Here is a 13839-nt window from a genome sequence, read left to right on the forward strand (position 1 = left end):
AGGATTTCAATAAGTAGTCAGACGGCCCAAATTGTGGATTTTGGGAGGGGAAGTAGTAACTGATTGGAGACAGAGACGGGGGAGGAAGTAAAGGTGGTGGTTAGGGTAGTTTCGTGAGGAGTATATAAGCCAAGAGATCCTCACCGTGTGAATTAGGGCGTAAAAGAAAAACGAAGCCGTAGAAGAGGGCTCTTTTTTGTGTGGAGCGCTTACTTATCCTTTTTTGAACCACCACCACCACCACCGGTACGTTCCCTTTCCTCTCTCCATCCAGATCCCACCCTCCATTTCCTTCTCTCTCCTCTCGATTTTGGATGTTCCGCCTAGTTTGGTTTCCGAGAAAAACTTTTTTCCCGATAATTTTTTTGATTTTGTTGTTTGTGTTAGAGCTGTGCTTTTGGGACCTGGTTTTGTTTTGTTTGTCCTGGAATTTGTATAGCGTGATGGCTTAATTTTATTCATTTTTTGGTTTTTGTATTTTGGAGGTGGTTAATTTTGTGTTTTGAAAAAAAATTAGGGCGGAAGAGATGGATCGGTACCAGAGAGTGGAGAAGCCGAGAGTGGAGACGCCAATCGATGAGAACGAGATTAGGATTACCAGTCAGGGCAGGATGCGCAACTACATCACCTACGCCTTGACCCTGCTTCAGGTCTCTCTCTCCTCTTTTTGTTTGTTGCTATTTTTTCTGTTTAATTTCCGCATTCGGATGTATCGAATTGAAAAAAAATTGAATAGAATGAAATTGTGTTGTGGATTATGATGAAACAAATTCAAACCTTGTGTATTTCTCTGCTGCTGTTGATTTTCTATACATATGCAATTGTTTGGTAATATATAATGCTTGTGCAAGTTGAGATTGCTTAGTGACCGAATTATTAAAGATTGAATTAGGATTTTGGATTTAATTTACGTTATGTTAATCGGGTTTGCTTTTCTGAAGGACTTAGGATTTGATTTAGGTTATGTTAGTCCTCTAATAAATGATACAATACCTTAGATTTTCCTTTATCCGTTTGTGTTGCATCCCTTCAGGAAAAAGGATCGGACGAAATTGTGTTCAAGGCTATGGGAAGAGCCATCAACAAGACTGTAACGATTGTGGAGTTAATCAAGGTTATATCTCTTGTTCCGAATCATTCAATGTTGGTTTTGAGATGTTTGTTTCAGTTGGTGGATTAGGCTGATGATATATTTTTTTTACTGTTGCTTCAGAGAAGAATTGTTGGTCTTCACCAGAACACGACAATTGGATCTACAGACATAACTGATATCTACGAACCCCTTGAGGAAGGCCTTGATACGTAAGACTAGTTAAACCTTTTTTGAACAACTCTGATTCGTTGCAGTACCTCATGAGGAGGGGTACTTTTTTTTTGGCCTTGTCTCTTATTGGTGATTTTATACCTCGTGTTGTCCTGTTTTTGTCACAGTTTGGAGACAACAAGGCATGTGTCGATGATTGTGATAACACTGTCTAAGAAGGAAATAAATCAATCCTCCATCGGGTGAGTACTAGTTACCTTTTTCTTATTTGCAATAGAACCCGAGGTTGTAGAGTTGTGTCGCAAGTAGAATCACTACCTGACAATAACGGGCTATATGGAACCATATTACTCAAAAGATTGGAGGTTCTAGTATAAATCTTGTTATTTATAAATCGTGTAGCTACTATAAGTATACTCAGTTTACATTGGTTATTAACATTATGGATTGCTGATTCACACATTAAGATCTGTTGTATAGTTTGAGCTTGTGTGAGAACTTCTATTTACAAAATAGGCTAACAAATTATCACTGTATGGTTTCTTGCTTTCATGTAGGATATGAAATTCTTTTTTCTAATTATGTCCTGTTGGTCCTTTTCCTTTTGTTAAGAGGTATTTTAACATTTGTGAACCACTGCTACCATCAGGTATCAGCCACCTTTACCTGCTGAGCTTGTGAAGGCATCAACAGAGATTGATTATGAAGGAGGTACTACCATTTTACTACCACGTTCATTTAATTAGCAATTGTCTTCCTTTTCCCCCCATTGTATTACTGTACATTTTCTTGAACATTTCTGTTTTCTGCAGAGGGCACACCAAATGGTCGTGGCCGTGGCCGTGGACGTGGCAGAGGAAGGGGAAGGTTTAGAGGTAGCCTGTTAGAATGTTTCTACACTTTTACGTACCTTTTTCTATAAATTCTCCTATTAATTCTGCTGGCACTATAATTGTTTCCTTTGCCAATTTCAACCTGTGTCCCGTATACAGATACGTTGTAAAATGTTTGAGTAATTGTGACTCAAGAATGTTGTGATGGTTTTTTGTGACGTGATTGGTGTACAGTATTATAGCCTGAATAGGAACTGGTTTTGGATTTCAAACAGGCTATTGAAGTGTTTTAATGGTTAAATTGTTTTGACAAGGTAATAATTAATATGTTAATAATTGCAGGGAATGGCTTTGTCTCAACTGAATATGACGATGGAGGCTACGACCGCAGTCAGGGTAACTTTAGGGGTAGGGGCCGTGGGAGAGGACGTGGTGTGCGAGGCCGTGGAAGAGGAGGGTACAATGGTCCCCAGTTTGATGCTCAGCAAGATGGAGGATACTATGAAGAAGCACCTGCTCAAGGTGGCCGCGGTATGTAAATCTCCTTTTTCCCCTTGCATATAGCCATACGAGAGTAGTGTGTGGGTTCCCGGATTCTTTTGCTTGATTGATTTGCATAGGCAGCTGTGATGTAGCCAACTGAAATTGTTTACACATTGCTTCTCAATACAATATTGGTGTGCAGGTCGTGGCCGTGGGAGGGGAGGATATCGTGGAAGGGGACGTGGCTATAGGTCAAATGGGCCGATCCAGGCAGCTGCTTGAGGTGCGATATGAGCGTCGTTGGAACATCATACAAAAAATGGCCAGTGTCTAATAATGGGCGCCTTATCTTATCAAATATCTATGTTTACAAGTTTCCGTTTTCCTATGTCGTTTATTATTACCCCTGGTATGGCAGACTTATTATTAACTGTAAGGTATGATCCCTGTAGATTTAGTTTAGAGTTCCATGAGGGAATCCCTCTGTTTTGTCGTGTAGATTAGGTGAGATGTTTGAACAGTTGTAATTTTCCATCTGGATTGATAAGCGTATTCTTTTATTTTTGTTGCCAAAATTTTTGGTGTCAACAGAGGAGTCGTCTCCCCTCCCCATCTCCTTCATTTTTGGGTTTTGCGAGAGCGGCATCATGTACTTTTGTGCTTCTTTTAAGATGACTATTTTTTAACTGCGAAAATTTGTTGGGTGCCGGTATGGTTACCAGGGTATCCAAGCAGCACTTTCAGGGATTTTAATTCGAGTGCCTCCACACGATAGACCTCAACTGAAAATTGAAGAGTAACAACGACAACAAGTGATTGAGTTAAGAAGTTCTTCATATAAAATTAATGACTCTAGAGATACGGTAATATGGAGAAGACAAAATTGTTTCAAGCACCTACAGAATCAAAAGTGGATGACGGGTTATTCACATTTCATTTACATATAATCTTTTTGTTGAGTTTGGTGCTTAGTTATGGACCTATTGTTGACATGTGTGACTTAGTCTGATATTCCTATCTTAGTAATTTTCTTTTGGCAAACAATAGCATAAGTAGGTTAAATTGTTAGTTGCTATGAAGAGGGAAATCGGTTAAAATCGAACCTGCACTAGGGTGCATACACATAATTGTTTTTCGTCACAATGATAAAGCCACATTTTGCCTCTCTTAATAACAGAGTAGCATAAAAAAAATATGGAGTTTAATTCGGTTAAGAATTGTTTTCTAAAAAGCAATACAAGTGCTTGTATGCTTTTTTATTTTCCCTATTTTATTTCTTAAATTTGATGTTGGTGAATATTTTGGTTCCTCTCAATTGAAGACTGAAATATGACTTGAAGAGAAAGAAAACCCGTACAAGAAGAGTAACACTGGCACTGCTGCCTGCAACCAAGAAAAGCAGCTGCTGCAAAAATTCTAGTTGGTGGGTGTTTTTGAAGAAGAAGGACGATGAGTACTCAAGACGTGCAGATGAAGGACGACGAATCCTAGTCCCAACCCCAACCTCAACCCTCTTTCCATTCCGATTCAGCTTCCACTTTGCAGCGTAAGCTTCAAAATCTCTGTCTCACATTTGTTCTAACTTCTAGGGATTTCGTTTCCTCCTCAATTACATGTTTGATTCTGAAATATGGGCTTTATCTACTCCGTAGATTTGAAGGAGGCGGTGTTGTTCATTGAGGCCGCTTCCTCCACCAAAGAGGTCGCAGAATAGCCCGCGTCGTCCGCCTCACGGTTGCGCTCGAAAACAACCATATATCCTTTTGATTTACTATTGATATGATTTAAAGTACGAAAATTGTACCACTAGAGCGTCTAGCGTGAATATAGAATTATAGAGTTGATAAGTTCAAACACTGAATTGTGAAATGTATTATCATGTGCAAGAATTGAGCAGTTGACCTTCAATCATTTAAGCACCAACTTAATAACTCCTAACCATCATTTCACTCAAACGACTTTCTGACCTTTCAACTCCCATCCATACACGTCTCTTAATTTCCGAACGTTGGATTGAAATAGTTGAAGAAGAACAAAGAATAAAAATTAATAGAAGTTGTATGAATAGCACCATCCTTGATTTATTATTTATTAATGTATACAACGTTCTTTGCTTTCCGTACAAACTCCTGAATTTGCGCCACAAAATTTTATGATTTTTCCTTCTCTGGGTTTTTATTTGTTTTTGGGGACTTCACCCTTATCGTCTAAAAGAATGATAAAAACTCTTATTGTTTACGACTTCATATGATTGTCAAATTCTTATTAAACGATATTGTATGGGAGAGCCCTCTCTAGATCTCGCTAGCGTAGCGGTGCTTAATAAACTATATGACAAGTCGATGGACTCTCTCTGTCACAAATGCTTGACGGTGCTACATCACATGGCAACTGTCATGAACATATTACTAAAATATAATCATACCAAAAATTATTTTCCAAAATTACACATTCATTTGTTTTCTCTATAAAAAAAATAAAGTGATTCCATTTGTACTGACGGGTTCAGAAATTTTATTTTGGATAGGCCAAATACGAAAAAAAGAAAAGAAAACAAAGAGAGTTAATAAGTTATTTTTTACAACACATTTGCCTTTATTGCTTGGTGAGCGAATCTTAACGATAATCGCGCATGAGGGATTGAAGAAGGAAGTTGAGATAGAGAAATTTGAGCGTAGTGAGTAAATTCTCATTAAATGGAGGATATAGTCGATGGTTTCGTGTAGAAAAGGAAAATGCATTGTCCAGCCTTGCCATACAATGTGTCCGGAATGTCCGCTTCTAGCTGCATATGTGCAAAGGGGGTCATGTGTAATGCACATGAAGAAAGAAAAATGATGCCAATGTATGTATAATATAAGGTCAAGCCTCAAGGAAGTAGCATGTGAAGTAATACGACCCTGACATATATAAATTCCAACCATTCAAAAACACATTAAATATTTGCACATTTTATCTTCAAATAGCAACAACCTGCAATTTTGAAGAAGGAAACCCTTAATCAAAGGAACAATTGGATTTCTGCATTTTGGGCTCTTCTGTTGGCCAAGAGCATGTGAAGTGGAGGTGGGAGAGAGAGAAACAGTGAACGTGGGAATAATAATTGACTGAACAAGTCAGACTTTGCAGAGAGAGAGAGAGAGAGAGAGAGAGAGAGAGAGAGAGAGAGAGAGAGAGATTATTCAATTCATTATTTAATTAACACACCAAATTAATCATACGCGTTCGATCCGGCTGCAGAGTTCCCATGTGAGGTGCTTGCATGGGGCAATGCATCACTGAGTCGATCTGTTCTCTTATTTATACTTTAAAATGCCCGATTAGTGTAAATGCACTCCCAAATACGTACCAATTCCCATCTCTCTCTCCTCGATCTCTCTCTCTAATCAACGATGGCGAAGCTCTTTTTTCCATTAGCAATCTTTCTGGGAGTATACAATCTCTCGACATATGTTACTGCATTCACAGCATCTGGCTGGACTAAAGGTCATGCCACATTCTATGGAGGCAGTGATGCCTCTGGAACTATGGGTACGTACGTAGCTTTGTTTATTTCTGTCGTTTGATATTCATTCCAAATGCCGAAACAAACAATTGTATGCAAGAAAAAGTATGCAGAAATTGCTTCTTTCACTAACTTTTTGTTATGATCAACCGAACTCTTGACCTATCCTAATTCTAACGTGTTACGGGGTTTTGTGCACTGCAGGGGGAGCTTGTGGATATGGCAACCTGTATTCCACCAGGTACGGGACTAGGACAGCGGCTTTAAGTACCGCCCTGTTTAACGACGGCGCTTCATGTGGACAATGCTATAAGATCATATGCGACTACAACACAGATTCTAGATGGTGCATAAAAGGAAGGTCCGTGACAATTACTGCAACAAACTTTTGTCCTCCCAATTTTGATCTTCCAAACGACAATGGAGGATGGTGCAACCCACCCCTTCAGCACTTCGATATGGCTCAGCCTGCCTGGGAAAAGATCGGAATTTACCGCGGTGGCATCATCCCGGTCCTGTTCCAAAGGTAACTTTAATTAGTCCGAAAACTGAACTTTAAACCTTGAATTAGTTTGAATTTAGATAATTAATTTCTGATCCGAAGTTGATATGTTATCGATAATGTGTTGATATCATTGTAACTTACATTATGTATCGACATGTTATAAACCATACCAATATAATATCTATGACAAAACCAATCAACGTGTCGACACGTAGATTTTCAGCAACCTCAACGCGTTCATCGTCTGTGCACAAAGAATTTCTGTATTGAACCCTTTGTGTAGTGTAATATATTTATGGGAATTGGATCATGTGCAGGGTACCATGCAAGAAGAAAGGCGGTGTGAGATTCACAATAAATGGGAGGAACTACTTTGAGCTTGTGCTGATCACCAATGTTGGAGGAGCTGGATCTATCAAGTCTGCTTACATTAAAGGATCCCAAACTGGTTGGATGGCAATGTCCATGAATTGGGGAGCAAACTGGCAGTCCAACGCCTACCTCAACGGCCAATCTCTGTCGTTCAGAGTAACCACAACCGACGGCGAAACTCAACTGTTTAACGACATTGCTCCCGCCAACTGGGGATTTGGCCAAACGTTCACCAGCAACGTACAGTTCTCATAATTAAGCTGGTGGTGGTTTAATTAATTCAAGTGGCTGCTTTTACGGTTCTGGGTTAATTAACGGCAGAGGCGTGCTTATATTATTTTTCAAGAGGCAGCCCGCCACATTTTTTGGGTTTATCAAATTAAGTGGTTATATGTTGTCATTTCTGATGCCCAGAAATTAAGTATAGGGCTAGATCCCAAAACAACATCTGTTTGTACCGTTTGAATAAGAAGCGCCGTGAAGATGCAGCTTCAAACGTGTAGAAATATTTGCCTTTTTACTACAAAAGAAATAATAATAATAATAATAATCTTATGTTCTTGACATATGAATTGCTAGTGTAATATTTCAATCTTCTTCGAAATCATAATGCCCTATAATTCATGTTGTACTTCATTAGCATTGGTTATTAAACTGCATGATTTTGGTCTAAAATGTACTTAAGATTGAAGCTTAATGCACATGACCACTTTTAAGATTGAAGCTTAGCACTAGTGCTCAGCAGCTGTTCGTGAACCCTATCCCACATTTCTACGTACGACTTTGTTCTGAAAACTTCCATGTATTCTTCGTTCACGCTTGACTTGCTGGAGAAGCCATTGCCGCCGACATTGTCTTTTTCTCTTCCTGAAATTAAATTACCAATCAATTAAAGCAATATCTATTGATTCTTCAAAAACAACATAGTAATTTTTTTGAAATGTGAAATAATCAACTAGCAATCATAAGTTAAGGAAATTAGCATGCACAGAAATATAGAAATCGGAACTCACTTGGCTTGAAGAACGCAGATCTCAACTTGGTTCGTAGGGTTTTCCTCATTTTCCTCATCTTAGACATGATCATCAAAATAAAACAATATATAAATATATATTTCGATCGATGGAAGATGCAGGTTAAATGAAGCTGCTTACTTGTTCTCTCTTTAAAATCGCAGGAGAGTCGAAGCGGCTTAAAAAGAAAGAAGATATGGAGAAAGTTCGCATATAGATACGCAGAGAGAGAGAGAGAGAGAGAGAGAGAGAGAGAGAGATGGGGACGACACCCAGTTGGCAGTTATAGGCTTACAGCACCGACTAGCTTTGTGGCTTTGGTCACATGTCAGAGTCCCTCACACGTTTTGCTCTCTCTCTACGTGTAAGGCTTTCAAGCTAAATTATATATATATACACACACATATACAAACGATATTATCTACACTAATGTGTGAAATATGAACTTATTCATATAAATACATTTTGTTCTCTTATATGTATTTATTCATCTATCTCGTCAACGAATATCGTACTAAAAACTTTTTTATATAATTATTAAAATGTAATGGTTGGTGTGAAAATTGTCCAATAACGATTTGATTAGTTGCTATAATTTACGTGTTTTATTTGAAGATTTTGTGTCGTTGTGCCATAAAAGGACAACACTAATAGGTAAGGATCGTTCACAAAAATGTTACTGAATATCGCAATAATGTTGCCATGAAGAAATGTTCAAGCAACACGCATTTGATAAGCACGATCAAATGGATAATTTAGTACTACACGCGCGACTTAATGAAGCAACACGCATTTGATGGCTCAAAAGATAAGCATTAGTTTTGTACTCGGATGGGCCTTTGCAATAAAGAATTTCTCCGTTTTGCATAAGTATGGACCTGCGAGCTCCGCACATTTTCTACATGGAAGCTCAACTGAGCCATCTTTAGCGCCATTCTTAATTACAGACAATCTTAAATGTAAAAATTTGCATTGCATACGCCCTTCATTTTCGTCACTCTCGTTATGTCACATGACACGAGGGGAGTATGCCTCCTGTGGCAAGTTACTTTCATTTTTGTAATAGTTAAAATATACTAAAACGAAATATTTTGTCCTGTTTACTTATTAACGTATTTCTTTGTCATTTTTATTTTATACATAAAGTAGTGGGGATTGGTAAGTCGAATATAGACGAATAAAAGGTTAAATGTTCTTAAGAACTGCAAGTCTCTTACTATATCGAGAAACAAGCTGTAGTGCAAAACGTTATGCCGGCCAACAAAATAAAAGAATAGTCACTTGTTCTGAATTAAATGTGTAAGTCATGAAAGAAATACAAGAAGAAGGGCCGAGGAATTACTCCTACATGTACGCGGCAATTTAACAATAGCACAATGAGTCTTTGACCCAACCGTGACTAATTCAAATAACACTGTTGACCCTAAAAATTACAAAGCCTACGTGGTGCGCAGGCCGAGTAACTAATGAGCTAACTACGTCCTTCAATTGTATGCGGGGCGCGCCAACTCGTCGGCTGAGCTCGGCTGAGGAGTAAAATTTGTTGATGTTGCGTTAAGCGTGTTGCTAACTTCTTGATCTTGCGACTGTGGCCGAGGAAGGAACACGTCTCGGCCTTCGGGTTCTAGATCCTAAAGACAAGGTTGCTAGTTCTGCGAAGTTCAATATCAAATTCGGCTCTCAGGGTGCCGAATGTAGTAACCTGGTAACACCTCACTTCGCCAAGAAGACTAATGAGATGACCTCTGCCAATAAGGATTCGAAAATCCTTATCGATCGAGACTTGGATAGATAACCAGTTGACCTTGACGCAGTGTTGTTTATCCAAACTGAAGATGCTTCGCGGTCGGCTGATTCTATGGCAACAGTGCTGTTTATCCAAATTGAAGATGTTCGCCGGTTGCCTTTACAGTGTTGTTTATCCAAATTGCACAATGTCTTGTATTTATAAGGATGAGTACGTGGTTCTATATGTGTTTCTCGCGGAGCATCCGTAGCTGGCCACAATTTGAATCTCTCGAAGATAAGCACTTCATACAAATAAAAACTCTTGATAACCATCTCATTTAGCCGTTTAACAGTGACCCATCCTCATTGGCTATTGGATTTGATGGAATCAGACCAATTTGCATGCACATGAAACTCTTTCTATAGCATCCTGAGGAACCATGCAATGTTAGGCCCATGTTTGTGTCCAAGTGCATGCATCGCCAAAATTTAAACACTTTAGCCCATGTCGTGCTTGCCCCTGAAGAATATGCTAATTATTAGCATAAATTTATGTGCTAATAATCATCCCAACTCGGAATATGCCGCACCATTATCTTTTTGTGATCATCATATATCACCATTAACCAAAAGATAACCTTCATGCATGGTTAACCGACTCCAAGCATACGTCTAAATGTCGAGAATCCCAAATCAAATTGAACTGCATACGCGCTTCCAAGTTGGAGATATAACTTGCATCCTATTTATCCCATATAAGAAAATTTGAAGATAATTCATATTAAAAAATAATTATTATGATAAAAACCATAATATTATCCTTTAACAATAACAAAATTATCTCCACTTTTCCATCCGACAATTGAGAGCTATACTCACTCAACGGCCTTGAATACTCGTACCGATAGTGTAAAATCAGGTCCAAACAAACATAAACTTACCTTTAATATGGATTAAATCCCATATCCATGACACATACTTATTGACTTGGCTTATATAAAATAAATTTATTTCAGCACACACTTTTATTGCTTTAGTGACTAGGATAATAAAACCCAAATTATTAAGTATACGAAAGAGCACAATCGAAAGCAATCGTCTGAGTAGACCCCAGCACTCGGAAGCTCTAAAATTTGGAGATATTTGAGCATTAGCATTAGGGTCAGCAGCAATGTCAATGACAAATCGGTACCTAAAGTCATTCTTTGCAACGCAGTCCAACGCCTCGTTGATTTTGTCCGGCATTGTAAGCTTAATGTCGCATGTAATCTTATGCTTCCCACATAAATCCATCATCTCCTTTATCTCATTTATTCCTCCTATCATGCTCCCCTTCACTGCTCTCTTCCCTGTACTACATGCACGTCAATCCATCAATTACAACGCCATTGCATGCATAGGTTCGTTGTTTTCTACAAAAATTAGAAATTAATTCATCGTATTTTTTTAATACTTGCCAAATATAAGAGGAAATGAAGGCAATTCAAATGGCTGGTCCGGTGCACCCACAACCACCATAGTTCCATTCACTTTGAGCAGTTCTAAGATGGGCCCAAGCGAGTGCTTAGCAGACACCGTGTTCAATATGAAGTCGAGTGCCCTCTTCCCCTTCTGCAGTCGTCGTCGTCATCATCATCGTCATTAACTTTAATTAATCCTGAATTAATTTTTTCTAAAAGTAAAATAGAGAATAACAACACAAATTGGAATAAAACCTGCAATTGTTGAGGATCAGTGCTGACGAGGAAGTCGTCGGCACCCAAATGTTCTTTGGCCGGAGAGGTGCTGATGACAGTTACGTGGTGACCAAAGGCTTTCCCAAACTTCACCGCCACGTGTCCCAGACCCTTGAGCCCAACCACCCCGATCTTCTTCCCCGTTGGTTTGTGTAGGTTGTGGTCTTTCATGGGGGTGAACACCGTCACCTCCGCATACAATAGCGGTGCTGCTGCATCTAACGGCAGGTTCTCTAGTATGTGTACAACGTACCTTCATTGCAATACATGTTCACATTACTTAATTGTTAATCACATCACCAACTCTTTTTATCTATGTTAATTTATCAATGCGTTATAGTTAAACATATTTAATTTGCTCTGCTGAGCTGGCAACGCTAGAGACCAAATAATTAAGCACGCTGAACAAAATAAGGTAAAGGTTTAGGTTTGAGCTATATTTTCTATTATTGCGAATTAAGTTTAAAGATCATTTTAGTATTCAAGATAGTTTGCGCAAGTGAAGTTAAAAGATCACATGTGATAAAATTATTCACATGTGAGTTCTATCACACTTGACTAGTTGACCTGACTCAAAGTGGTTCGTAGGGTTTTCCTAATCACATGATCATGTAAATACATAATATGTACATATGATCAATCTACGGAAGATGTTTAACGGGGCCGCTAACTTGTTCTCTCTCTAAAATCGCAGGAGAGTCGAAGCGGTTTAAAAAGAAGGAAGATATGGATAAAGTTGGCGTGTATATATGTGCACAGATAGAGAGAGAGAGAGAGAGAGAGAGAGAGAGAGACAGAGAGAGATGTGGTCGACACCCAGTCGGCATTTATAGGCTTATAGCACCAGTGGTTTGTGGCTCTGGTCACACGCCAGATACTCCTCACACGTTTTGCTCGCTCTCTACGTGTAAGGCTTTCAAGCTCAATTATAATTAACCTAGAGAGAGAACGTCCCATGTTTTATTAATTCAGATCAGTCTCATCAGATAGAGAAAAGCCAAACCAATTATTATTTGCCAAATTCAAGCAAAACATATAACAATATGAATACTAGAGAGGTTAAATTTTTTAAATTAAATTAATAAATCAAATAATGATGTGCTTATAAATAATTACATTATAATTTAAGTATCGATTAACAAGTTTGTTTTTTATTGATGAAACATTATTTAGTTTGTAAATTGATTTAAAATTTTAATCTTCCATAACATTTTCCTAACAGTTTGCAGCAGATAACTCGACTGCCAAATTTCATGCTGCTACTGCTCAGTTAGTTTCATTTCTAAATAAATATCTAGCTCCAAGTTCCTCATTTCATGATCATATGTACGCTATATAAATTAAAAAGATAAGATTAATTCTTCTTTTCCTTTATCAACTTCTTTATTTTTCTCTTATGTACCGTGCTCTAAATTTGCACTAAACATGAATTTGAAGATTTAACTTTTATAAAATAGCACTATTAGACCATCTTCAATGGTTGGGCTAAAAGTCAAATATTTGAGCCCGGAAAATTTAGCTTTTAGCCCAGAAACAATTTTTCTACTCCAACCGTTCTAACCTAAAATTTTAGCCTGGGATTATTAAAGAATGAACTTAGGCTATTTTTTTTTGTTAAATTAATTTTTTTTTTAAAATAAATATGTAGACTATCGTAAATTAATTTTATGAACATTTTAATCTAAAAAAATTTAAATTCCGATTAATATTGGTTGGAGTCCACTCCGATTTTTGGGCTAAATTTTGGGGGGAATTTGGCATTGGTTTAGCATTTAGCATTTAACCCAAATTTTCCCCTTGGGTTGGAGTGGGTTTGGGGGGGGTAATTTGACTTTTAGCCCACCATTGAAGTTGGTCTTAGTGAAAGATGAATTGATTTGGTTCAAAAAATCTCCTGATTGATTGTGTTTATACGTCATTGAGAATAGTCATAATTTATAAAGTTGGTGCAAAACACTATTTTTCTATTTGGTCGGGTTTAAATTTTCGACAAATTTTTTATCACATAAATGCATCATATCCTCCTATATGTACTTATTCATCTATCTCGCCAATGAATATCGTAAAAAATCGTTATTTATAGCACTATGAAGAAGGGAAAAAAACCTTTTGATAAATTATTTAAAATGGAATGATTAATGTAAAAATTGTCAAATGATTGATTAGTTACTATATATTACGTGTTTTATTTGAAGATTTAGAATCGTTGTGCCATAAAAGGAGGTAAGGATCGGTCATAAAAATGTTGCTGAGTGTCGCAAAAGTGTAGCCATGCAGAAATGTTCAAACAACAATCTATGATAAGCATGATCAAATGGATTTTTAGCACCACACGTACGTGACTAAATAAAGCAACAGGCATTTGATGGCTCAAAAGATAAACATTAGTCTTGTACTCAA

At 37.8% G+C, this 13839-nt stretch overlaps 3 protein-coding genes and 1 non-coding gene across 5 annotated transcripts; 2 read left to right on the forward strand and 2 right to left on the reverse strand.

Moving 5' to 3' along the window:
• The first annotated feature begins 84 nt into the window (after window positions 1-84).
• LOC103927432 (ribonuclease P protein subunit p25-like protein) lies at window positions 85-3140 on the forward strand. 2 transcript variants are annotated; one of them, XM_009336355.2, is made up of 9 exons: window positions 85-246; window positions 518-650; window positions 1034-1114; window positions 1214-1302; window positions 1432-1506; window positions 1914-1975; window positions 2077-2139; window positions 2440-2628; window positions 2783-3140. In XM_009336355.2, exons 2-9 carry the CDS (start codon window positions 528-530, stop codon window positions 2860-2862), a joined length of 762 nt encoding a protein of 253 aa, XP_009334630.2. In that variant the 5' UTR covers window positions 85-246; window positions 518-527; the 3' UTR covers window positions 2863-3140. The 2 variants fall into 2 exon arrangements, with proteins under 2 accessions (XP_009334630.2, XP_048433194.1); XM_048577237.1 differs by having other exon boundaries at window positions 94-246; window positions 486-650.
• A 2782-nt stretch (window positions 3141-5922) lies between these two features.
• On the forward strand, window positions 5923-7528 carry LOC125473866 (expansin-A11-like). The gene is made up of 3 exons (XM_048577232.1): window positions 5923-6111; window positions 6290-6611; window positions 6908-7528. Exons 1-3 carry the CDS (start codon window positions 5973-5975, stop codon window positions 7215-7217), a joined length of 771 nt encoding a protein of 256 aa, XP_048433189.1. The 5' UTR covers window positions 5923-5972; the 3' UTR covers window positions 7218-7528.
• A 35-nt stretch (window positions 7529-7563) lies between these two features.
• Window positions 7564-8404, reverse strand: LOC103927481. Its single transcript, XR_007255659.1, has 2 exons — window positions 7976-8404; window positions 7564-7829 (listed from the first exon to the last, which is right to left on the reverse strand). It is a non-coding gene; the product is annotated as an uncharacterized LOC103927481 (transcript).
• Window positions 8405-10633: 2229 nt separating this feature from the next.
• Window positions 10634-12396, reverse strand: LOC108865680 (probable cinnamyl alcohol dehydrogenase 6). The gene is made up of 3 exons (XM_048574657.1): window positions 12311-12396; window positions 11419-11692; window positions 10634-11314 (listed from the first exon to the last, which is right to left on the reverse strand). The coding sequence occupies exons 1-3, from the start codon at window positions 12394-12396 to the stop codon at window positions 11150-11152; spliced, it is 525 nt and encodes a 174-aa protein (XP_048430614.1). The 3' UTR covers window positions 10634-11149.
• Window positions 12397-13839: the final 1443 nt, after the last annotated feature.

This window comes from the organism of the source record quoted next, unplaced genomic scaffold (genome assembly GCF_019419815.1).
Source record: "Pyrus x bretschneideri cultivar Hongxiangsu unplaced genomic scaffold, Pyrus_bretschneideri_v1 Contig1, whole genome shotgun sequence".
NCBI lineage: Eukaryota > Viridiplantae > Streptophyta > Magnoliopsida > Rosales > Rosaceae > Pyrus > Pyrus x bretschneideri.